This window comes from Onthophagus taurus, chromosome 1 (genome assembly GCF_036711975.1).
Source record: "Onthophagus taurus isolate NC chromosome 1, IU_Otau_3.0, whole genome shotgun sequence".
Taxonomy (NCBI): domain Eukaryota; kingdom Metazoa; phylum Arthropoda; class Insecta; order Coleoptera; family Scarabaeidae; genus Onthophagus; species Onthophagus taurus.
Window position 1 is genome coordinate 5,740,357 of NC_091966.1, and position 26,203 is coordinate 5,766,559.

At 32.3% G+C, this 26,203-nt stretch overlaps 1 protein-coding gene across 5 annotated transcripts in view; it reads left to right on the plus strand.

Annotated features, from left to right (window-relative positions):
• Positions 1-26,203, plus strand: part of LOC111414767 (Myocardin-related transcription factor) — a 103,615-nt gene that overhangs the window by 62,657 nt on the left and 14,755 nt on the right. For 2 of the 5 annotated variants that reach the window (XM_023046210.2, XM_023046206.2), the window contains exons 2-3: positions 18,571-18,783; positions 25,722-25,787. In XM_023046210.2, coding sequence (XP_022901978.1) covers positions 18,678-18,783; positions 25,722-25,787 — 172 coding nt within the window. In that variant the 5' untranslated portion in view covers positions 18,571-18,677. Of the gene's footprint in view, positions 1-1,551; positions 1,590-17,901; positions 18,087-18,570; positions 18,784-24,736; positions 24,899-25,721; positions 25,788-26,203 lie in introns of those variants that run through there. The other 3 variants (XM_071195161.1, XM_023046208.2, XM_071195165.1) reach the window with 3 other exon arrangements.

Below are 26,203 nucleotides of genomic sequence, written 5' to 3' on the forward strand. Positions count from 1 at the left end.
CCGAGAACTGGAAACATTCGGATTTAGCGGCACGTCTCTCAAAACGGCTAAACCCGAATGATTCTGGTTATAGACCTTGTGTTAGTTCTAATGATAGTGCTAGTGCAAAACTAGAACTAACACTACATCGAGAACTAGAAACATTCGGGTTTAGCCGCACGTCTCTCAAGACGGCTAAACCCGGAATGATTCTAGTTTAAGGTCTTGTGTTAGTTCTGGTGATAGTACTAGTGCAAAATTAAAACTAACACTAGACCGAGAACTAGAAACATTCGGATTTAGCCGCACGTCTCTCAAAACGGCTAAACCCGAATGATTCTAGTTATAGACCATGTGTTAGTTCTAATGATAGTGCTAGTGTAAAACTAGAACTATCACTACATCGAGAACTAGAAACATTCGGGTTTAGCCGCACGTCTCTCAAGACGGCTAAACCCGGAATGATTCTAGTTCAAGGTCTTTTGTTAGTTCTGGTGATAGTACTAGTGCAAAATTAAAACTAACACTAGAGCGAGAACTAGAAACATTCGGATTTAGCCGCACGTCTCTCAAGACGGCTAAACCCGGAATGATTCTAGTTCTAGGTTTTGTGTTAGTTCTAGTGATAGTGCTAGTGTAAAACTAGAACTAACACTAGACCTATAACTAGAAACATTCGGGTTTACCACCACTTCTCTTAAGACGGCTAAACCGGAATGATTCTAGTTCTAGGTCTTGTGTTAGTTCTAGTGATGGTGCTAATGTAAAACTAGAACTAACACTATACGTACAACTAGAATCATTCGGGTTTAGCCGTCTTTAAAGGCGCACGGCTAAACCCAAATGATTCTAGTTCTAGGTATAGTGTTAATTCTACATAGTTGCAATGCTAGTGTAAAACTAGAACTAACACTAGAGCTAGAACTAGAAACATTCTAGATACTTTCTAGTTCTAGGTCTAGTGTTAGTTCTAGTTTTAGTTCAATAAAATATGCAACCTAGTGATATTTTATGCTAACTAGCGCTACTCCGCCGTCTTAAAAGAAGTACGGCTAAACGGAATGTTTCTAGTTCTAGGTCTAGTGTTAGTTCTATTGCTAATGTTAGTATAATTTTATTTGTTATTCAGCGTTAGATAATTGTATATCTTTATTGAGCTAAAACATTTAGACATGTTACATTTTATGTGGGACAAAGTAAGTAGGTACGCCCTGGTTTCTATGGAAATATATTTTTGTATATTTCATCTTAAGTGAAATTCATTGTATATTGTATACTAACCCGTGTACGTACTTACGTTTATTTAGAACAGGTAGTTTAGTCATTTGCCAAAGTTAAGTCTTGTGTTATGATAAATGACGAAAGTCTGTGTCGGATATTTGTTAAACCGCCAACGCAAGTGAATCCAAGGAATTTTACTCATTATTATGACAATGCTGCTTCGTCTTGGCTAAGTTTGTGTGACGTTTAAATAGAAAGTAGGAGATCCTAAGTTTATCATACAAACACCAGACAAAGTTTTAATCATTTATTTATTTCTGTTGTGTTTAATACAATTTTTTTTTGTTACAGGTATGTATTTTCACCCAGTAAGACTTAAAATATTCCACGTAAGTTATACATACATTATTGCTTATTGAATAATAAGAATTTGAAACCAAAAACTTCCATTACGTTTTCTTTCATCGTTTAATTTCTGTGAAGCATTAACCAATAAAACGTTACGAGTTTCAAATTTCATGGCAAATCTATCTATTATACATACAACGAACGATCCTTTTTGAAGCCCACTTTAAAACGCTAAATAAATTTTAGTATTATTTTTCTTTAACAAAGTAAGTGTTTTTTTATTGGATATTTTTTTAACCGTGTCGTTTAAAATTTTAAATGTTAATACGATACAACGAACTCTACGTTCGTCTCAAATATTATCATTACGAAACCGCATCAGTTGCCAATTATCCGAATATTGCTGGTACAACCTGATTAAGGAGGGCAGGAGGAAGGAAGCTTAGAAAACGTTTGGCAGAGCGTTTTGCTTAGCTGCCAACTTCCGACATGCACTGTATACAGAACCATTCAGCCAAAATGGCCACACTAACGTCCAATTTTCGTGATGATTCAATTATTGCATATCAATGGTCTGCAATAAATCAAGAGATATTTATTATTTCAAGAGCCAATAAGATGTAGTAAGTTAGAATTTTTTTTTGGTGAATTTAAATACTTGTAACTGTGATATTTTCGTCGAATCGGTGCGATAATCTAATAAGCTGGTTGGGTAGACGGGAATGGCCGTCTAAATGGCTATTTCAGGTTGATTTCCCAACAGTCCAACTGTCACGTTTGCCGCGGAACCTCTTCTTCTGTACATAAATAAGCGTCGTTTCCTAAGTGGCTCTCTGGTCGTCGACGCCGCGACGCTCCGAAATTGTGTCGTTAAACCCGTGAACTCTCCTTCGTCTGTTTACTTGCTTTAAGCCAAACTGATATTGTTGCAAAACGTTACAATCGATTTTCAAAAACGTTTTAATAACAAAAATTATTAATCTCATTATTTATTTTATTCTTAGAACAAATACATTTTTGTGTGTCAAGTTACAAATTTAATTGGTTATCCGACAGATTTTCAGAGAAAGAAATACGACCTGGTAGTCAGTCGCACATATGTTGACACACTTACTTTCGGAAAACTAGAATTTTACTATTTATAAGACCGTGTGCGTTTGGAACGACTTAATAGAATCTAATTTTGTGGAATTGGGGTTGGATGGAGGAGGAGTTGGAGTGAAGCGAGAGACCTGCCATAAAAACAAAAAACCGTATTTTCTCGACGATTTGGACTGATGCCGCGCACGTGTCATTGTTTTAGGCTATTCACTTATTTCGTCTCAACAAAAAAACTTCGTTTTCATTTATATCTTATTAGCTCAACATTACTTTATGATATTTTCTTAAAATATCCCATAAAATAACCGAGGAGTTTCACAGATGTTTGCAATTTACGTCGTTGAAGATCGGTACGGCAAAGAGTCGCATGGCTTTCAACGTTAAATCATCAGGTCATTGTCTTATTGGAATTCTCTACGCAATAAAAACTCGTATAAATATAGAGGACCCAAGAAAGCCCCCATACGTGATCGGCTTCGCTAAAGACAACCCATAACTTCGAGCTGACATTGAAGAAACAACAACACTCATGGCTTCTCTTCTACTTACTATACTGTGAAGGTTCGCGGAACAATGATCTTCGAAGAAATGAAAAAACTGCGATTTTGACTGGGCGGGCCGTATTATATTATGTATTGTGGTTTCGATTCGCATTTGAGCTTTGGATTACATTTAAAAGGGGCACGTTCCACACGGGTATGTTAAAACAGTGGTCGCCCGGCGAGGATACTTCGAATGCCGGGAACGTTTTACGAGTGCTACTCCTGATGATGCTGCCGCTCGAGACCGACACACGACCGACTGCTATTGTGTAGATTTAATGAAGTCGACGTTTGCATTTTAAAACAAGAACTTTACGAGTTTAAATATAAATAGATAAAGTAGTACTTTTTTAATTTGTATTGTTAAAAACATGAAATGCTTAAATAGTGTAACATTCATCAATATTCCCAGATTAGGATAAGTATTTCATAACGAATTTTCCCTAAATACTATGATTTGGGTTACTAGTAATGAGCTTTAGTTGATGAAATTTAAATGAATTCAGGCTGATAGACTGAATTAACACAGCAATAAACCGATTCAACTAAATTGTTTCAAAATTTCTTATTAAAGAATGAATAAAATCCATGTTTAAATGGATCAAATCTTTTGTCACGACTTTTGTTGCCAGTTCCTCAATTGCTTTTGCAATGGCTGTTATCATCTAACATCTTCATAGTTTTAATAAAGATTTAGTGTTTCTTTAAATTTGATAATTAAAATTTGATTTTTAAAAAAGCTTGCTAGCTATGAATTTGTTGCACCAAATTTTCAACACTTCCAATTACTTTTCGGTTATAGTTTACTTACTTATTATTAATCAACACGCTACATCAAAACACTGTTTTCAATTTTGCATTATATATAAGATTTTGAGTCGGCCATCTCGTTAATCAAATACTATTTTTGTATTCGATTTAAACGCATGGTCAGATGTTTGTATGCGAATCTGTTGAATGTTAAATTGGAATCTATTATTAAGGGCTGATTGTATTTGATTTGTAAATTGCTGCTTAAATAATTATGATGTACCGGAAATTTCGTATAACATGCAATATATGAATGCAGCAATAGTTAATCCACTTGCACTGTCCCACATAAAATGCAACATAGCTTAATAGTACAGGCATTGGGTAGTTTTGCAAAGGAAAAGTTTTGCTTAGAAAAGGTGATGTCTAAAATACGGCTAAACCCGAATGATTCTAGTTCTAGGTCTTGTGTTAATTCTAGTAACAGTGCTAGTGTAAAACTAAAACTAACACTAGACCTAGAACTATAAGACTACAAGAAAATATCTTGTCTTCAGATGCACGGCTAAACCCGCAACTTTCTAGTTCTAGGTCTAGTGTTAGTTCTAGTTTTAATTAAGTTAAGTTTAATTAAGTTCTAGTTTAATAAGCGCTAAATTGTTATCGATTTTTATTAAAATAAAAGTAGAACTAACACTAGAGCTAGAACTAGAAACATTCGGATTTAGCCGTATGTCTATTAAGACTGCTAAACCCAAATGATTCTAGTTCTGCTATTTATATAATGTAATATACGTACTTTTCTAATACGTATATTTAACCTTTCAACTACTTCAATAAAAATATACAACAATCTAGCAATGAATAACAATTAAAACTAGAACTAACACTAGACCTAGAACTAGAAAGTTTCGGGTTTAGCCGTGCGTCTGAAGACAAGATATTTTCTTGTAGTCTTATAGTTCTAGGTCTAGTGTTAGTTTTAGTTTGCTGCTGAACACACTGCTGAACCCGAATGTTTCTAGTTCTAGGTCTAGTGTTAGTTCTAGTTTTACACCACCACTGATACTATGTAGAACTAACACTATACCTGTACCTATACCTTTTACACTTGCACTGTCACTAGAACTAACATTAGACCTAGAACTAGAAACATTTGGGTTTAGCCGCACCTCTCTTAAGACGGTTAAACCCGAATGATTCTAGTTCTAGGTATAGTATTAGTTCTTCAGCTTGTCTTTTTCAGGCACGACTAGAAATAACATGAAGTTAGTGAAAAACGTTAAATAATTAAAATGAAATCAGTTTTTAACGTCAGTTATGTGAAAGACCTTGAAAAAATTATATGTATGGCTAAGTTGGGTTGAATCAGTTTCTTTAAACTCTCAAAAGCACAAAACGAAGTATAAAACATCTCTCCTCAGGTTTTTCTCAAAAACCTGAAGGGAGCGTTAAGTTTTATTAGTGAATGGAAAAATTACAAACTCAGATCAGAATTTTGTCTTCGACAAGCGTCGTTTCTTCGGTACTGTTTAGTCAAATTTCTTATCAAACTAAAAGCTTTCAAAAATTAGAACATATATAAATAAAACTAAAGTTAAAAAGTTCTACAAACTTACAATTCTTAAAGAGAACTTGAACAAATGAAAATGGAGTCGTTTGTCCGTTATAAAAGATGGCTAAGGGAAAACCGGTCGTTTTTTGTATATTATATTTCGATATCCTACTTTTCTTCGGTATTGTGAGGTTAAACTTCTTATAATACTAAAAATCTTTATTTTACAGACGTTGGATCACAAAATAAACAAATTAAAAAGTTCAAAAAGTAAAATTCACTGTATAATGCACACTAACAGTACTCAATATTATAGTTTAAAAGTGGATTTGGAAGTTTCATAAAAACGTTTTTGGAAAATATATGTACTTCTGAATTAGATAAATCATTACGTTTATTCTTGAGTTTTGATGCGTTTTGTTTACATCATAAGGATTCATGGCTCGGGGAAAACTCATGGGATTAGTTGAGAGTATTTTTTCTACAGAAACAGTATTTCTTTCAAAATTTCAAGCGGTAACCCATTTCTGACAACTAATACCTTTTTAATTTGTTCCTTGAGCTCTCTCAATCTGGTCTCCATCCATATCTGAACACGATCAACACAGAACCTTTTTTATATCTATCTCTTCATGATAAAGCTCTTCAGCACATACTACATTGTTGGTCTTGATGTGTCTTCAGACTGCTTGAAAATATTGATCGCTCTGAATACCCCCTTTCCGTGATTAGGATTTCGTGATTAGTTTGATAGAATTTTCTTTTACTTGGACAAAATATCAAAATATTAATACTTTTCCAGAAATCAACAATTGCAATAGCAAAGCCCAGTGCTTTCTGGCCTTCGGAATTTTATTCTACAGCTCCCATCGACTCTTTAAGCTTTTTAAGGATATTGTTCCAAGAGAGGCTTCATACATGATAATTACTGATAGGTGTCGCAAGGTTCAAACTTTTTCAGTCGCAACCTTATATTATTATCATAAAATATACACTGACCATTATTAAATGATGTTATTAATGAATCACAATTATTTGAGGAGGCGCTACAAGACATGATAACCAGTTTTGTGTTGATGTGGCATTAATTATAGCGCCTCGGCCGCAAGCGACCTCTGCTTCATATTTTATTATAATATCTTTTTCACCTTAGTTGTGCCGAAGTCGCTTACGACAAAATATTTAACGTTTCTGCCCGCAAGCGGCTTCGGCTTAATTAAATGACATGTTTCTGCCCAAGATAAATATAGGTTCTTTGTGTCTAAGGCGCAGCAATATATGGTGTCCAATATTGTATCTATATTGTTGTACAAAATGCCTCGGATCTTCAGTTATAACAACCAGATATACAATGAAGTCTTTATATTGGTATTTTTACGTGCTATGTCCACCTCCACAACTCTTCCATATATTTTACATCACATTCAATGTTTACAATCACTATGTCAGTCAGTTAAACTGTTGTGACACCTTTTTGAATCCTTTTATTTATAAAATCTTTGTGTTCAGTTGGGATTTTGTTTCTTGTTGTGCCTTATTTCTATTTCCCGTTCACTTACTTATTTAGCTTTTCATTTAGATCATTAATTTCGGGTTCACTTCTGTTGTCATCAAATTGTACATTTCTTAATTCAAGTCTGAAATTACTTTTCCAAGATAGTAATAACTTATTCCTACATACTTCTTCTATTAAATGACCAAATCCGCCACAATCCAAAATAATTTGTTGATATATTCAATTCGCTCGAGATTCTATTGTCAACAAAATTCCGATATAATTACGATATATTGAACGGAACCACCCAGAACACACAAACACAGTCATAAGCTACAAACACATTCGAAATGATCGTTTGTTTACGAATTCCGCACTTTTTGACTGCGGTAATGGGTCGTATTTTTGCCATTAGCTAAATTTGCGTCAATTACACCGTCATCGTTCGGCACATTTTCCTGAACTTTTCACTCTTGACGCCGCCAACAAAACGTTATTACAATCATTTTAAAACCTACACGCGAGTTTAAATTTGTATTACCACATATATTACACAACATCCAAATAAGATACAAAAATAACTGAAACGAAAGGGCAATATAAAATTTCCTTACAGTTACATTGTAATAAACACCTACATCATTTTTTAGATGCATTATTGGTTAGGCATTAACGCGTACAGTTTGAATAAAAAATGAACTGTATAAACACTTTTAGATTGTGTGGGCGCATTATTCAATTTAAGTAACACCTTAAGGACATTTTACGTCATTGATGTATTATTTCGTTTTGATTTATTATTCGATTATTTATAATATAATATTTTTTAGATTAATACTGAGTTGATTAGCCGATCAATGTTTTAACCTTGATTTTGGATTAGTTCTGGTTTGATGATTTTGAACTTATTTTCTGTTAACGTAGTGGTTTTAAGCATTGTTGATTATTTTGCATTTGGCTGTAGATTTTATTACTGTCCCTGAGTTGTCGTCTTACATTTGTCTAGTTGGCACAATTTAAAAAAAAACTTCTTGATGAAATCGTGACATTAAATTATTGTTTTATTATAAATTATAAAACTTAAAAATAACTACTGTAAAACCTCGATATATACGAACCTCGTTAAAACGAACTTGGATATAACAGACAAAATATTTTAAGTCGTGCTATTAATACTAACTATTTAATACATCAGTATATTTAAATAAAATGTTAGCTCTCATAGATAGAAGCCGACTCGGGTTATTCCTCAAGTTGCTCTATTCCATGTTTATAGATATACTCGGGGTATTCCCTAGATCGTTGAACTAGTTCTAGGTCTAGTGGTAGTTCTAATGCTAGTGTTAATCCTAGTTTTAGTTGTTATTCAAAGTTAGGTTGTTGTATATTTTTCATGGAGCTAAAACTAGAATTAACACTAAATCTAGAACTAGAAAGTTTAAAAAAAGATGAAACTAAAAAAATTGTAGAAATGTTGTTTACGGAAATTAAGAATTAAGATTTGTCTTAAATTAAAGTTCATAGTTTTGTCTTTAAAATTATGTATAATAATCATTTGGTTGGATAAGAAAGTTATGGAGAAAAAAATTATTGCGTTAAAACCAAAATTTTGGTTTAAGCTAAAAATGTTAAAAAAGAGATGAAAATAAAAAAAAATTGTAGAAATATTGTTTATGGGGAAATTAAGAAATGAGATTTGTCTTAAATTAAAGTTTAAAGTTTTCTTTTTCAAATGATATATAAAAATCGTTGGGTTGGATAAGAAAATTATGGAGAAAAAAATTATTGCGTTAAAACCAAAATTTTGGTTTAAGCTAAAAATGTTAAAAAAAAAGATGAAATTAAAAAAGTTGTGGGAACGTTGTTTATAGAAATTAAGAAATGAGATTTGTCTTAAATTAAAGTTTAAAGTTTTCTTTTTCAAATGATATATAAAAATCGTTGGGTTGGATAAGAAAATTATGGAGAAAAGGATTATTGAGTTAAAGCTAAAATTTTGATTTAAGCTAAAAATGTTAAAAAAAAGATGAAATTAAAAAAGTTGTGGGAACGTTGTTTATAGAAATTAAGGAATAAGATTTGTCTTAAATTAAAGTTTAAAGTTTTCTCTTTCAAATGATATATAAAAATCGTTGGGTTGGATAAGAAAATTATGGAGAAAAGGATTATTGAGTTAAAGCTAAAATTTTGATTTAAGCTAAAAATGTTAAAAAAAAGATGAAATTAAAAAAGTTGTGGGAACGTTGTTTATAGAAATTAAGGAATAAGATTTCTCTTAAATTAAAGTTTAAAGTTTTCTCTTTCAAATGATATATAAAAATCGTTGGGTTGGATAAGAAAATTATGGAGAAAAGGATTATTGAGTTAAAGCTAAAATTTTGATTTAAGCTAAAAATGTTAAAAAAAAGATGAAATTAAAAAAGTTGTGGGAACGTTGTTTATAGAAATTAAGGAATAAGATTTCTCTTAAATTAAAGTTTAAAGTTTTCTCTTTCAAATGATATATAAAAATCGTTGGGTTGGATAAGAAAATTATGGAGAAAAGGATTATTGAGTTAAAGCTAAAATTTTGATTTAAGCTAAAAATGTTAAAAAAAAGATGAAATTAAAAAAGTTGTGGGAACGTTGTTTATAGAACTTAAGGAATAAGATTTCTCTTAAATTAAAGTTTAAAGTTTTCTCTTTCAAATGATATATAAAAATCGTTGGGTTGGATAAGAAAATTATGGAGAAAAGGATTATTGAGTTAAAGCTAAAATTTTGATTTAAGCTAAAAATGTTAATAAACAGATGAAATGAAAAAAATTGTAGAAATATTGTTTATGGAAATTAAGAAATGAGATTTGTCTTAAATTAAAGTTTAAAGTTTTCTTTTTCAAATGATATATAAAAATCGTTGGGTTGGATAAGAAAATTATGGAGAAAAGGATTATTGAGTTAAAGCTAAAATTTTGATTTAAGCTAAAAATGTTAAAAAAAAGATGAAATTAAAAACGTTGTGGGAACGTTGTTTATAGAAATTAAGGAATAAGATTTGTCTTAAATTAAAGTTTAAAGTTTTCTCTTTCAAATGATATATAAAAATCGTTGGGTTGGATAAGAAAATTATGGAGAAAAGGATTATTGAGTTAAAGCTAAAATTTTGATTTAAGCTAAAAATGTTAAAAAAAAGATGAAATTAAAAAAGTTGTGGGAACGTTGTTTATAGAAATTAAGGAATAAGATTTGTCTTAAATTAAAGTTTAAAGTTTTCTCTTTCAAATGATATATAAAAATCGTTGGGTTGGATAAGAAAATTATGGAGAAAAGGATTATTGAGTTAAAGCTAAAATTTTGATTTAAGCTAAAAATGTTAATAAACAGATGAAATTAAAAAAATTGTAGAAATATTGTTTATGGAAATTAAGAAATGAGATTTGTCTTAAATTAAAGTTTAAAGTTTTCTTTTTCAAATGATATATAAAAATCGTTGGGTTGGATAAGAAAATTATGGAGAAAAGGATTATTGAGTTAAAGCTAAAATTTTGATTTAAGCTAAAAATGTTAAAAAAAAGATGAAATTAAAAAAGTTGTGGGAACGTTGTTTATAGAAATTAAGGAATAAGATTTCTCTTAAATTAAAGTTTAAAGTTTTCTCTTTCAAATGATATATAAAAATATTTGGGTTGGATAAGAAAATTATGGAGAAAAGGATTATTGAGTTAAAGCTAAAATTTTGATTTAAGCTAAAAATGTTAATAAACAGATGAAATTAAAAAAATTGTAGAAATATTGTTTATGGAAATTAAGAAATGAGATTTGTCTTAAATTAAAGTTTAAAGTTTTCTTTTTCAAATGATATATAAAAATCGTTGGGTTGGATAAGAAAATTATGGAGAAAAGGATTATTGAGTTAAAGCTAAAATTTTGATTTAAGCTAAAAATGTTAAAAAAAAGATGAAATTAAAAAAGTTGTGGGAACGTTGTTTATAGAAATTAAGGAATAAGATTTCTCTTAAATTAAAGTTTAAAGTGTTCTCTTTCAAATGATATATAAAAATCGTTGGGTTGGATAAGAAAATTATGGAGAAAAGGATTATTGAGTTAAACCAAAATTTTGGTTTAAGCTAAGAAAATTAAGTTAGTCTGAAGATGCACGGCTAAATCAGAATATTTCTAGTTCTAGGTCTAGTGTTAGTTCTAGTTTTACACTAGCACTGTTACTATGTAGAACTAACACTATACCTAGAACTAGAATCATTTGGGTTTAGCCGCACGTTTTTAAAGACGGCTAAACCCAAATGATTCTAGGTCTAGGTATAGTGTTAGTTCTAGTTTTACACTTGCACTGTCACTAGAACTAACATTAGACCAAGAACTAGAAACATTCAGGTTTAGCCTTTATAAAATTTAATGTTCTACTGTTAGTTCTAGTTTTATTTGTTATTCAGTGTTAGATTGTTATATATTTTTATTGACCTAGATCTTTATTATCATTATATTAACGTATTAGTCCGTTATATCGACGATTTACTGTATTAATATGTTAAAAATGTTGGATTAAGTCGAATATTCTTAAATTAAATTACTAATTTTTCATGGATGATATTTGAAACTTTAAAGTAAAACCACCTTTTTCTTTGTTGAAGGTTAAGTTGCGTACAGAATTAACTTGAAATTTCAAGGTAAACCGAAAGCGTTTCATCGAAAATAGTTTTTACTTTCTCTCACCGACACCACCTACATTTCAATCGTTTGTATTTTTTCCATCCAGTTGGATACTGTGGAAGCAAAAAATAACCATCTATTTATACACGCTAGTTTGTGATCTCTTGCCAACAATACGGACTTTCCGCTGTAAAAAGATCCAGCAGAGGTAGTCGATTCATGATGCTCAATTTGATCGACATTAATAACAGTTTTGTGGCGAAATTTCTTTTGATCCGTTTTACAAAGTAATCAAATCATTATTACAGGAGTATTCGTGCTAGTTTTTATTATAACAATAGATCGTTGTGTCTCAAGTTTTATTTCGAAGTTTACCCAAACAACAACGAGCGTGTACGTTTCTAGAATACATACTACCACATTGTAAAATGATTTACGTGGTAAACTTGGTCAATATTTCACGTACGTTGACATTAAGTTGTTAATTTTGGACTTGAGCCACAAACAAACAACAAATACTGACGTTTTAGTTATACAAATATATTTTATTATTAAAAATTGATTGCCTATCTAAAAGGGATTACGTAAAATGCAAATATTTTCAGTATCCGAGTTATCCCCCAAATTAATTTTACCTGGCGTTAATTATTTAATGTTTGATAAAGTTTCTATTTAAACCCTGATCATCCTTTAGCTAGGAGCTTTTCACGTCACTCATATCTGACGTCTACATTAATGCTAATAACATAATAGTTCGAACAATTCCCCGTGTGTGTGTTGCTGTGTTCTAGTTTAATCTAAAGTGTTGTTACGGAACCGTGACGGCCTAAGCTCTATTCTCCGTGCAGTTGTAGCGTACACGTATTGGCAGCTTGTACCGATCGTCAAATCGGACGTTACGCGCCATTAAACCGGTTTATTTTCGGATTCGAAAATAGTTCGACGATTATGTTTTGTACTGAGTTGGGGGCGGGCTGGATTATTGGGCGATTGTGCCCTCGTTTTACTCGGTAACAACGTAATCTGTCAGCCTAAATGGGCAGCTTTTTAACAATAATGTTACTGCGTTAAGCGATAAACGCCATACTGACAATAACCTGCTCTTTCGCTTGTAAACTTGATAGTTATTTAGTGTGAAATTCTAATTAAATTTCGTAATGTGTTCATTGTATTTGTTTTATTAATTGTTTTGTAATTAAATTATTTACAATTTAATAAATCCGACGTTAATTAGATGGAAATGAGCAAAATTTGATAATATCAAATAAAAATCTTGAAGGTGGAGTATCTCACGAAAACATGATATGGTGGTCAATGAATCCAATGATTGCGATCGCAAAATGGATTGTAATAATTTAAAATGTAGACAAGATAGATGATATCTTAAAGACTCGGTTCAAGTTATATTTAGAGGTATTTTTCAGATGTGCTCACGAATGGCAAAAGTTTTCAGATTGGAAAAAGCTTTTCCCATGAAATATACGTGTTCTAAACTTAATAACGTAGTCTTTCAAAATATATCTGATGTGAAATTTATCTTAACAGGAAGTAAAAAATTCTTTGTTATTTTAACTTTTATTGGTAGTGAAGAGATTTCTCCCTTTTTTGTAACAGCAAATTCTATTTCATTGCGACGAATCGTAAAACGTTATTATTATAAGGTGTTTCATTGCATCAAGGTGCTTAATTCGTGACCAGAAATCAATTTTATCATGAACTGGGTTAATATCCTGTAATATTCATTGTAACTTGAAAGTTGTACATATGCAGTAATCTCTATTATCAGTCTCCATTTTTACCTTGGTAAATATTGTGTTATCTTAAGTTTTTCTGCCACACATTACCTAATAGTAAATGGTTTCTGAACACAGAATTTTGACAAAAAAAAATCAATTAATGTATCATGCCTTGCTTTTTGGGTTGCTGATGTACTACTAACACAAAATGATAACGGCATAAAAGTTGTACCTCAAACATCTTTATCAATCTTTATCAAAATCCTTGAGGAAGGGGCAGTCACAAATGTATTACGAGAACAAGGTTTACACGGATAAATTCCTAGGTAGTAGCCTTATATTAGCAAGAAAAACAAAACACTACGTTTCAAATTCGCTAAAATACTTCTGAACAATCTGATATCATTTTTGATTTGGTTTGATTCACAAAAAATGTTCTTAGTAGAGGTTTTCTTGGCTGAAGCGCAAATCTGGTCGATTTTGAACTTAAACTCCCTCCAATCTTATCACCATATGTGATTTTTGACTCAATTACTGCATTCATTTTTAGGAGCTTGAAGAATTGAGGTTGGTTCGTTGACCTGTTCGGAATAGCTCTTAAAACAAACGCATTTTAGACAAGGATTCGTGAAACTTTTGTAATCCCATCCTTTTTAAATAGATGACAACACTAGGTTTGATAGGATTAACCTCAAATAGCTCGACACGCACTGAAGTTTCAAGCCCTATTTTAAAATGAACGCGATGTCAATTGCTCGAAGCAGCTATTCAAGTTTCTTCATAATTTTAGATGTCCTGTGGCACAAACTCGTCTGTTTAATATAGAATGGAGTAAAATAGTAATACATCAATGTTACTTTTGTCGAAAGTTATAACTTGAGGTAAACTAGAGGTCTAACTAATACTTATAATAGAAGAAAAATGTAGGCGTGGTAAGGTTAGTCCTATCTAATAATGATAATATGTACTTATCTATCAGCCTTGGATTCTAAATAGAGTTCCTACAGTTCCAGATCCGCTTAGGTTTTTGCCACCAATCAGTACAGTTGGCTAAAAAAATCAGAAACAAAAGATTATTATACATTTGCATGGCAAGTTAACACCTACAAGTTCATTACAAAAAAAAACCTCCCCAGCCAAGCTTTTCCCCTTCTTATATTTCCATACAAACTCAAGTTACAATATTTTATCTTCTGAGTAGCAAGTCTTCTCTGTAACTCGATGTTGGAACGATATTATTGCTTTATTATTGCTGCCGCCGGGCTGAGGGAGCCCCTCTCGTTACCGCGACCTATAAGATCTATTGTAACTTTAACCCTCCAAAAGTTTGGGGCAAATGTAGGTCCTTGATGAACCTTAGTATTGCTCTGAGGTCTTGAACCTTTATGTCGGTAGGTGTCAAGAGAGTTTTACCGAAAATTTTGTGTCTTAGTCGGCCTCTGGTGACGCAATTGCACAGTATATGTTCAGCTGTTTCTGAGTCGTCGTTGCAAAGTCGACAAGTTTGATCCTCTTGAGAGATATAAAAGCTGTGTCAATTAACCTATATTTTAATTTCTTCTCCAGCTTTTTTCGACAACAATTCTTATGATCTTTAAGAATGCAGTATTAATAACTGGGATTAATCGAGTTTGGTTTTAGAAAGAAAGAAAAGACCAATCCTCTTAATCTCATTTTAAATCCCGAGCATTCTCCATCTTGAAAGATACCAAAAACAGTGTGGCCACACATTGTAAGCAAAAGTAAAAACAATATGAGATAATATCTGGAAATGTCAATAGAACAAACGGCACTGGAAGGCAGAAACGTTAAGATAGCAGGATTGGAAGGAAAAAGATGTGTTTCAGCATCTTGTACAAAGTACAGATCTGGCTGAAAAAAATACGATTCTATCTGTGAAACGAATAAGTAGAAAACCTCAATAGTGCGGTGTGGGATAAAGCATATCAGATGTACCATGTACCACTGTTCACAATGAATGATAAAATAAGCAAAAAAAGTTCCTGACCTAACCACTAATACTACAAATTCTAGTGTCTAAATATCCACGGAATATTCTGAAAACCTTTAACTGTATCCGAGGAAGTTGTCCGTGGAAGATGTTTTGAGAAGAATTTAGTGGTCGTTCTGAGGTCGAATCTTTATAGATAGTGAGTACAACGAAATACGAAGAAGCTATAAGACAGAAAGTTGCAAGAAAAAAAAACAGAATACAAACAAGAATCAGGAGAACAAGCTTACTCAGACAGCGACGAAAAAATCACCAATACTAAGCACTTTTTAGGTAAGGCTAAATCAAAATTATCAGATTTCTAAGGAACAATAGAAAGGTAAGATAATGCGAAATAGGTAGATAGAAATAGGAGATAGTAAAGATATTTTTTAAACGAGATATATTGGGCGATATTGTTTCCAAAAAGGTACTATTGTCTAAACATTGAAAGTTTATGTTGGCAGGGCCTTGCCAAAAAAGTAACAAACCAGAAAGTATGGTTGTACGTTTGATTGAGCCAGTATCTGGAACAAAACATAATATTATAACCCAATTCAACCTACTCAAAAAGCATTGACTTACATCATTTAGAACAATCAAGAAAAATAAAAACTATCAGCTTTTCTAAACGTACGAAATGGATAACAGCTAGATGTATAACAGCTACTTGGTCTTCATAGAAGAAGGAAAAGGCCATCTCATACAGACCAATTTTTTTTATACTGGGTAACAACAAGGAATATTTACATTTTTGAATAGCCAAAACAATACTAACAATGTTTAAGTTATAAAAACTATTTGCCATTTAAAACTATTCATTATGTTGACAGAGTTCATTTTTAAATGTGCTACAAATGCTACACATGTTGAAATGAAGAGATCGAGCTGACTAGGACACTTCAAACTCTGAAATCACACGACTTTGTCATCAAAGGCTGCAGTAAGTTAACTGTAGTGGTCATATGACTCCTTGCAAGTTTCTGCACATTGATTTGAAGTATTTAGGTATACACAAGGTGCAAGAAGAGCTGACTCAGACTATTTTCTACTGAATATCTACAATTTCATCGAGTCCAATTAAGCTTCAGTAACGAATTTGGTTACTTTCAACACTTGTACATATATACAATTTTGCTGAAACTTACACAATCAACGGCTGAAACTTAAGAACTATTTGTATAATATTTTTAATATCTGCGGAGTTGAACGTCTGGGACTGCTTGTCAATGCACATCTCATTCCTTCAGAGTTTTTGCTGTACTCACCGCTCATAGAAGATGACTTGATTCTTTATGTTTCTTGGACATTGAAATAAATACGAATGGCTTTTTGAGCTGCTAATACTTTGAGAATGTATTGTGATAAAGATACAAAAACGGTTTAACCACTTGGTAAAATGGTACAACCTTTACGAAAGACAAGGCTGCCTCTGCTGAGGGGTAACGAAGTAGTTCCTTGGACAGATGGCAGCCTTTAACCCTGTTTCACCAGTTCATAAACTTTTTGTGGGTGAAATCTTTAATTATCTTAATTCGTGTTGATAAGGACGGAACGATTATCGGTCTAGGCGAACAAGGCGCTCGCTTGGCAGCCCTTTTAGCAAGCCGATAGGCGTTCTTATGACCTGAACAGGTGGAGTGTCCTTTTGTCCATTGAAGTATAACAGTTACGCACTGCGGTCTTCTCTAATGTCAGATGACAATCCATAACAAGTCCTGAGGAAGCCAGGTCATGGCTTTCAAAGTTGAAAAATTGTCTTATTAAAAATGTAATTACTTAAAATACTTATTATGGTCACCCTGTGTATCAAGATCCATACTTTTTGAGAGCCACGGAATCAATCTTGAGAATTTTTAACTTTTTAACTCACTAGTATTTACTTAAGCAATCTAAGGTTTACACAAGAATTTATGGCTAAGTTTTGAAATGATGGAAGCACAAGTTTTGTAATTCCAGAATTTATAGCTGATGATTCTTGCTAGTGAATTAGTCGTTTCTAAACTTTAGTGTTGAAACAATTTCAGTATTTTAACAAAATTCCTTCTATTCTTTTTTAAAATAAATAAAACGTTCATTTTTTCACTTCAAATCCCAAGAGATACAAAAAAAATCAAGAATTTGTAATATAATGCCGGGCGAACATCGACCTTCTTCAGTTTCTGTCTCGAACAAAACGTAATAAGCCAGAAATTGCGCTAGCACTCGAACAGCTGCTCGGAAACGACCTCACTACTATAGGTGTTACTACACCAACGAGGCGTTGTTCCAACACGAAAACTTAGAATTAATTCTTTTTATTAACAAAATTAAAATTTTATGTTTAATTGTTCGAAAAAGTGGGAAAAAATACTAAAATTGGATTTTTTGAAATCTTATTGAAGATTTTGTACTTAAATATTCTTGACAATGATCGCTATCCGGACGAGGAGAGAGATCCGGTTCGGGATCACGGCGAAACTAGTTACTCCTACGTGTCGTCCGCGGTTTGCGATCGCAAAACCAAACGGCCAGTTGGACGCGCATAACCTGTCCGCACCTGTTGACGATCGGACGGGATTCAAAAAAAAAGTGCGCGAACCCAAACCGCGAAAATCGAAGGAAGAAAGTGAAAACCGCGAGGTTCAAAATTATATTTATTTAGGTCGATTCTGCCCGCAGCATTTTTTTCGCTTTCTTTTAATTTTTTTTTAAACCGGAATCTTCAAAGAACGTGAATTGTGTAAGTAATTGCAACGTGTTTGCTTAGTAGTAAAGTAGTAGGTAGATGTGTACAAATTGGAAATGGTGGGGAAATGTTTGGGTGATGTCATAGGTCGCGGAGACTCTTTGTTTATAGCGGGAAAATAAGTATTCAAACATTTCTTAAGACTAACAAAGTTCCAAATGAACTAATAAATAAATTGTACATTAAACATTTCGACCTAATTTTCCTGGTTTTGTTCCCCGACATAATTTCAATACATCAAGATTAATATATGCCACACAGACCATATGGTACTAATAAATGATAATTTATTTAACTTACATCAATATCTTTAATACTTTTATATAAGATATCATAAATTGTATATTATATCAACTATATTAATAAACTCTATCTTAAATAGAGCGTAAAATCTAATTGACTTTTTAATAGTGATTCAACTGATTTCAAAAAAAATGTTATTTTTTTATTATTGTGCTTATTATTATTATTGTTCTAGAGTCCAGTCACCGGAGTGATTCTGGCTCCGGGTATTGGCAGCTTCAGTTGGACCGTGACCTAGTCGAGACCATTTCCGCCATATACCCGGAGTGGTTCAAGAGCAATATGGCGGAGGGTGGCGGTCATCAGGGGTCGACCCCGAGGGCTTCGCCACCGAAAGCGGTCGTCGACACATCCCCGTTACTTAATTCACTCGAACAAAATAAAGAATGTAAGTATTATCAACACGAACAAATTGTTCCTTTTTAAAAATATTAAAAAAAGAAATAGTGCGTTTTAATAGTGTAGAAAATACGCCTACTTGTATATCTACGTGTCTAACCTTGATTATAATATGAAAAGTATTCGCAATGTTGACGCCACTTGTATAAACAGACATCTGGAAAATTAATTACCGCTTATGAAAGTTATCAGTTAACTTCTGTTTTCTTTTACGTGGAAAGTTTAATATTTCACGAACATTTTTGATTGACGGGTACAAAAATTGTGCTTGTATTGAAGGAAATTATTTATGAAACGTTTATTTGAAGTGAAATTACTTGAATTGCATAATATTACTTGTATTGATTTTCGATGGTTTTACGATTTTATAGAAACGTATCTCTACATAAACCGGTTTTTTTTGCAACTAAATTAGCGTCAGGTTAACGTAATCATAACTTGTTCTATCAAAAAGAAAAAAATGATCGATTAGCGTTACGTAAAAACCTCGATTGATCTGATATTAATGTATTAATAATTTTAATAATGGCTAACATGATGCATTATACGGTCAGAAAGCGAATACGCTCGATTAAGTGCGTGTTAAGTGTTGATTAACTAATATTAATAACGCTGAACCGTAAAATTTAACTTGTTGTTTCATAATTTCCATTAATGTCACATTCAGTTAACCTAATGCTAAGAATGTTTACAAGCATCTATGTCCATGACCTCTTTTCTCCAGTGTCTAGACTCAAGCATATCACTAGCGTCCTTCTCTGCCTCATCCTCCAATTTTGTTCTTGACCATCCTCTAAGTCACTCTCAATGCATTCTCCTGTTAAGCAGTCAGTATTGTTACTTCCTCCATCCTGATTACATATCCTGTCCATTACAATCTCTGGATCTTGATGTACTCTGAGATCAATGGTTTCTTCTATTATCCGTGCAAAAAGTCAAGGCCTCTCACTTTACAGATCGATATCTTCGCAACTGTTCGATAAAAAAAATTGCGACAAAGTTTATGGTAATAACTGAACATTTCTACGTAACATATGTTAATTTGAAAATTTTCGGATCCACGGTTTTGTTTTTATCGCGAGTTAAATGAAAAAAGTACCCGATTTTTTATGGTACAGGCAACTTTGTCAACTTTGTGATTTTTTTTCTCCAAAACTATAGTACAAAAAAAGTTGAATTTTAAACAGGTGGTAGCTTGATGTGTTCTTAATGAGTTGCATATTTTATTTTTTCGATATTCCATACAGTTTCGCGGAAAATCGCGGTTTAGTAAAACGCCGTTATGTCGAAAACGGCTGGGTGGATTTTCTCGCGGATTTCACCAAAATATGTCAAATAATGTCGGTTGTCGGATTCCGTTATTAGTTTTTCAAAATTAGAGCTCCTTAATTTTTAAGAGCGATTAAGAGCTCTGCGGTGTGACGGGAGTTCCCAGACAGTGCGTCGCGCCTTCATCTTACCTACATAAAGAAATAAGGCGCGACGTCCTGTCTGGGACGCACCATCTGTCCCGATTGGACGGAACCTTCCTCTCCCCGCTTAGCTTATTTCTGTTTCTCTTTAATTTGTAATTCCATTAAATCGCTCTTAAAAAATTAGTGAGGGGCCTTGACTTTTTGCACGGATAGTAGTGGTTATATCTTGTTCTATGTTATATCTGGTTATACCCTGGTTATATATTATTGTCATATATTGGACCAACAATCCATCTCAGGATGTTTCTTTCATAAACGTTTATGCTGTTTGCTATTTTCTGAGTAAGGGTCCAGGGTCTGATAACGAAATGTCATTATACACCTTAAAATTATTTTATATATCCGAAACTTTATGTTCCTATGTATATCTTGAGATTTGATTATATGGGCTATTGGATAGTAAACTTTCTTGAATAGCAGTGTTCTTCTTCGTATTTCCTCAATCTGGATGCCATCACTCCCTAGCTCCATTCCAAGATGTACAAATTATGAGACCGCGGAGGATGACATAGAGCATCCTCCGTGTCACCACCCACGATTGACATAGTCTGCATCATTATTTTCATTTTCTCTATTTATTTATTCTCAGCCCCCCCCGGCTTCACCACGTCTTTTATTTGTCTGTAGCTTTCTTCTGCATCACTTCATGTTCGGCTCGGTATAATACATAGATCACCTGTTATACAGATTTGTTTAGCAGTAGATTCGATGTTACCCTATTTTCATTAGACTATGGCATGTAATTGAAAATTCTTGTTACTACTTGTGTATTAATTAATATTCCTCGTATCAGTCTTGTAATCTTTATTGGTATTCTAAACTTGGTCATATTCCTGGTGATAATCTACAAATATACTATACACATCAATTTTATTTACAGTATATATTGAAACAATAGCGGGCTAATGATTGACCCTGCGGGATACCGCAGCCCACAGGAAAAGGGTCGCCAATTAACCGCAGTGCTGCCATGTACCATTGATTACCCTCTTCCCTACAGAAAAAAAAATCACCCCTATCTCAATGGAATGGTCAGCAAAATTTTTTTAACGAAGTACAATGCTTGCGATACAAGTGTTATACAATATTATTAATTCTCCATACATATCATAGAATTTTCTCCATAAAGCAATATTATCGCCGTCTCTAATCTTTTATATATTCTAGCAACTTACTACACTAAGTTGAATATCAACAACACTTTTCAACATTTTAGTTATATGGGGAATAAAACTATAGGTTTATGTTTTTCGCACAATAATTTATTTTTTTAGGAGAAATATTTATCTCATATTCCAGTTGCTTGGAAATACAGAGTGCTCTAAACAGACTCTAAGAACATCCTGTTTGGAAGCCCTTACCAAACTCAATGGATCACTGCCATATTATGAGCCTGACAAGTAGTCACTGATTAAGCATGAATAATCCTGATTGAAAGGGGCAGTCATATTAATCATTGCGAAGCGCTTGGTTAACTTCCATACGTTTCTATATACGTCTTAATCCAGTACTAATTGGTGATATACTTGATATTAATCGAACGTTAATCGACAGGTCATATCTGTCAATCTCGATTATCGTGACGTTAGCTTTAAAATTCAATTACATTAGAGAGGTTTTGGGCATTGAATAGTCATAAAGATTTTATAAAGATCTATTAGCGCTATGCTAACTTAACCTAATATCAAGGTGTCTTAGCCATTCAGAAAACGAGAATCCTCGTTTATCATCAGGTAACTTTGATTAACTTCATAATTGTTTGTAATAAAAGACCCTAAAAACTTATCTATACATAGACTCGGTTATTAAAACGTTAAAAAGCAGGTATACGGGGTACAAGATAGGTAAATGTGACTTATTAATAACTATATGTGTCATTTTTATTTATAATTGGATGTTATAAGTTCAATCTATTTATATCAAAATGACACAAAAACCATAATCCATAAACTGGATTAATTGTTATATGCTTTGTTTTATCAAGAAAACAAGTTTAACCATTATCAAGTTCTAATTGGTGATATACCTGATGTTAATCGACGGTCACATTAGCTTTAAAATTCAAACATATTGAGGAGTTTTTAATTTAGAATCGATAATTAAAATGTAGATTAACGTCACGTTTACTTAACAAAACATTAAGAACATGCGTTAATCGATTAAAAAGTAAAGATGCTTGATTAATAGCATGTTGGCCCTTGATTAACTTGATGTTAATAATTAATGTTTATAAAAGCAGGTATAAACATAGGAACGAGCATAAAATATTGAATATCTGAAGATATGTCAATATCTGTATTTACGATTGGATGTTCAATTAGCTTAATCAAGCTCCATTAGCTTAACGTTAACTTAACCGAGCGCTAACATGAACTTTTTAGCTCCTCGGAAAGTTATAAGGTTCGATTAACTTGGTAAACGTTTATAAAATCGGATAGTAAACACTTTATATATATATAAATAAGACATTATTTTATAATGTTTGATTACCGTTATGTTAATTGGTTGATTTTACAACGCTCGATTAGCGTTACGTTAACTAATAAGACATCAACTTAATAAATGTTTATAAAATATGTATTTTGCTTTGTCACTTGGTTTTTATTTATAAAATTTAAAAATTTGCATAAAATTCATATAAAATAAATTAAAATGAAAGAAGGTTTCTTAAATACATATTAATGCATGGGAACGATTTTGTAAATATCTATTAACGCGTTGTCAACTTAATCGAGCCTTAACATGATGTCTTAACTAATCAGAAAGTAAGAGTTCTCGATTTACTTCAAGAAAAATTTTTTTAGATTAATAATCGTTTGTTATACAAGGACATTAAGACATATTTATACATATTCTTAGTTTTAAAAGACTCGATTCGGGGCGTCAGGTTAACTTAACTCAATATTAAGGTAATACTAAACTGTCAGTTAACTTATTAATTATATTAAGAGCTAACGAATTGGTACAACAATCCTTAATTATTGTACTAAATATAGATCAAAACGGGAGAATTTTCTTTCTTTCCACATAAAATGCAACATATCTTAGGCATTGGGTAGTTTTGCAAAGGAAAAGATTTGCTTGGAAAAGGTGACGTCCTTATGATAACTCTGAGTTTCCGTCTTAAGAGACGCAGTGTTACTTCTACTTTTCTACTTCTTTTGCATTTCTTCATCCATAAAAGCTACAAATAGCAATGAAGATAAACTGTCCTTTTTCCATGACAAACATGCAACAGATCTTCACGTTAAATTCACCGCTCCCTCCACTTGCTGGAATATGGACCCGATGGCTTGCATCAGTTATGGAAGAGTCCCTTTTTTCTCTAATACTCTCCAGAACTCTTGCCTTACTACCTCATCAAATGCAGAGTGCATATCCATCAAAGCCAGGTATGCAGATAAATTGAGATCTTTGTCGTCCGATGTGATTCCCGCATTCGTTACGTTAAAATGCAACACTCGATGGCCCGACGTTGTATCATATAATACTTATCAATCATTAACATAGCTAGTTTGCTGATGTGTCATCAAGTGAAGCTCTTCTGCACGCGGTACTTATTTGCACCGGATCATTTAAAATAAACTTTATTGTGTAATATAAACTCTTCTGGCAATCGATCAATACATAATCGATGATTTGGACTTGGCATCAATACATAGTACGATATTTCTGGCAGGTTTTTGCCAGTTTATAGAACACACCTGACATCAGTTATCTTGGTTACTAACATATTGTCATCAAGAATGGCAATAGCTAGCGATCTTCTCCATAGATAACTCTCAAACGCTCATCCTCTGTGCTCGTCGCTACCATAACTTGACTCTTCACCTTGTTCAATGTCATGTCCCTCTCGTTTAGAGTTTCTAATCACTCAAGTACAGCGTGTTGTAATTTCCTCTCTGAGTCTGCCATGAAAACTACAATATCTTCATATATGAGCCTGGCATATGATCGGACTGAGGTTGAGCATGCCAACCACCGGAGTTTCTGTTCAACTCTTGCATTTCTTCACCTCTTCATCCATTCACTGTATATCCTGATCCTGTTGAATCAGACACACAAGGCTGAAAGGGGTAAAATCCGCTTTACAAATTGAAGCAATTTTCTCAATTAAAACTATCTTTTTAAATTACTAATGTTACAATTTTTAATAATATTAAAATCCAAGCAAATTATATCGGCATGTTTATATACAACATCGATAATATTCACAACCAACGCCAAATCGTTCAACGTTATCGTTTCCTTCCTCATATAGTTCAATACCTTTCGATTACTTACGACTTAGTTGCCAGTGTACATCCTCAGCTACGCTTAATATAACTCGTTCCAAAGAACCACAAAATGCATTGCTTTTTAATTTTTTTAAAAGCTCATTACGTATTTCTTTAATAAATAATCTACCTAGGATGTGGTGTAAACCGCGAATAAGAACCACGAAAGATTTTATAAAAATTAAGTGAAATGAAAAGTGTTAAGAAACTTATTTGGTTCGTTGACTGATAAAGGCGCGATTTTTATTGACTTTTTTTTCTTTAGTGAGTGAAAAATTAATGGAAAAGAATTGTGCAGTGAAAATCTTCTTACAAATGATTTTAAATGGATGTTTCTTACGCGTAGTTTTGGGTAAATAATTAATTTATAGCTTTTCCGGTTTGTTTTGGTGTGTTACATGATATGTTGATGAAATACCGGTAAATGATAAGAATTGAAAAGAAAATCTGTTACGCGATATTACGAAGGTTACATAGATATCAAATAGAATGATTTTTTTATTCATTTATAATCTCATTCCGATTACTTACAATCATTTTATAAATATTGGAAAATACCAGCGCATTAATTTTGATAGGGAAAGACAATTTATAATTTTTCACTGATAACTTTAATGTTCGTACAAAAGAAATCCTAATTACTTTGTTAAAATGCAAATTTAAAAGGCTCTATGAAATAATGGTTGGAAGATTAAGGTCTTTACAATTTGCATTTTAAAGGAGAGCTGGTTAATTAAAAAAATATGGGAGAGATAACAAATAAATTGCATGTGGGGCAAAACGAAATAATTTTTTGTTTTGAACGTATTTTATTATTTGTTAACTACATAAATATTATTTTAATAACCACCATGAAGTAATAAAATGTAAATATTTAAATTTTTTAATACAGATAAGATAAATTCACTATTTATAAATAAATAGAATTCCCAAACTTTTTTTTATATCCGCAAATAAATTATGAAAGGCAACCCACATAAAAATTCTTTCGTTCTCTTTAATATTCAAAATTTACTTAAATACGAAGTTCATTACAATCATTTTTGCTCAAAGGACATCGAACGAATTAATACCTACACTAATTACTAATACGTTGGCGTTCGATTTCTTGTGATATAAATATATTAACTGTGTTAAAAAGTTATTAATTTTCATTGATATTTTTTTTGTTACAGCCCTCAAGGTCAAATTGATGGTAAGACGTCCAGTGGATCAACTTGTTGCACAAGGAATTATGCCTCGTAAGTTTTATTTAAAAAAAGAAAAAGTTATTTTTAATAAGAATTATTATCAGACTTATTAGTTAGTAAATCAATATTTACTTCAATATTTTTATGTTTTGAAAGAGTAGCGATGTTTAAAAGTACACAATTTGATTATTTAATAGTTGAAAAAAATATGTTATTATGCAATCTATCTGCACAAGGAATGGCTCATTTCACTTACGCAAAAATCACTTGACAAAAATGGTTGCCACACGATTCCGGTGATAATTATGTTCTTTTAGATGCATGATTAGTCCTTACTTCTTATATGTGGTTTCTACCTTGCGCTATCTGCTGTCAGTGCAGATGGTGATGCAGGTTATTTGAGTTGTTTCATCGCATAGTAATTAATTCTCCACCTCCTCTTAGATTAATCATTAAAAATGGTCAGC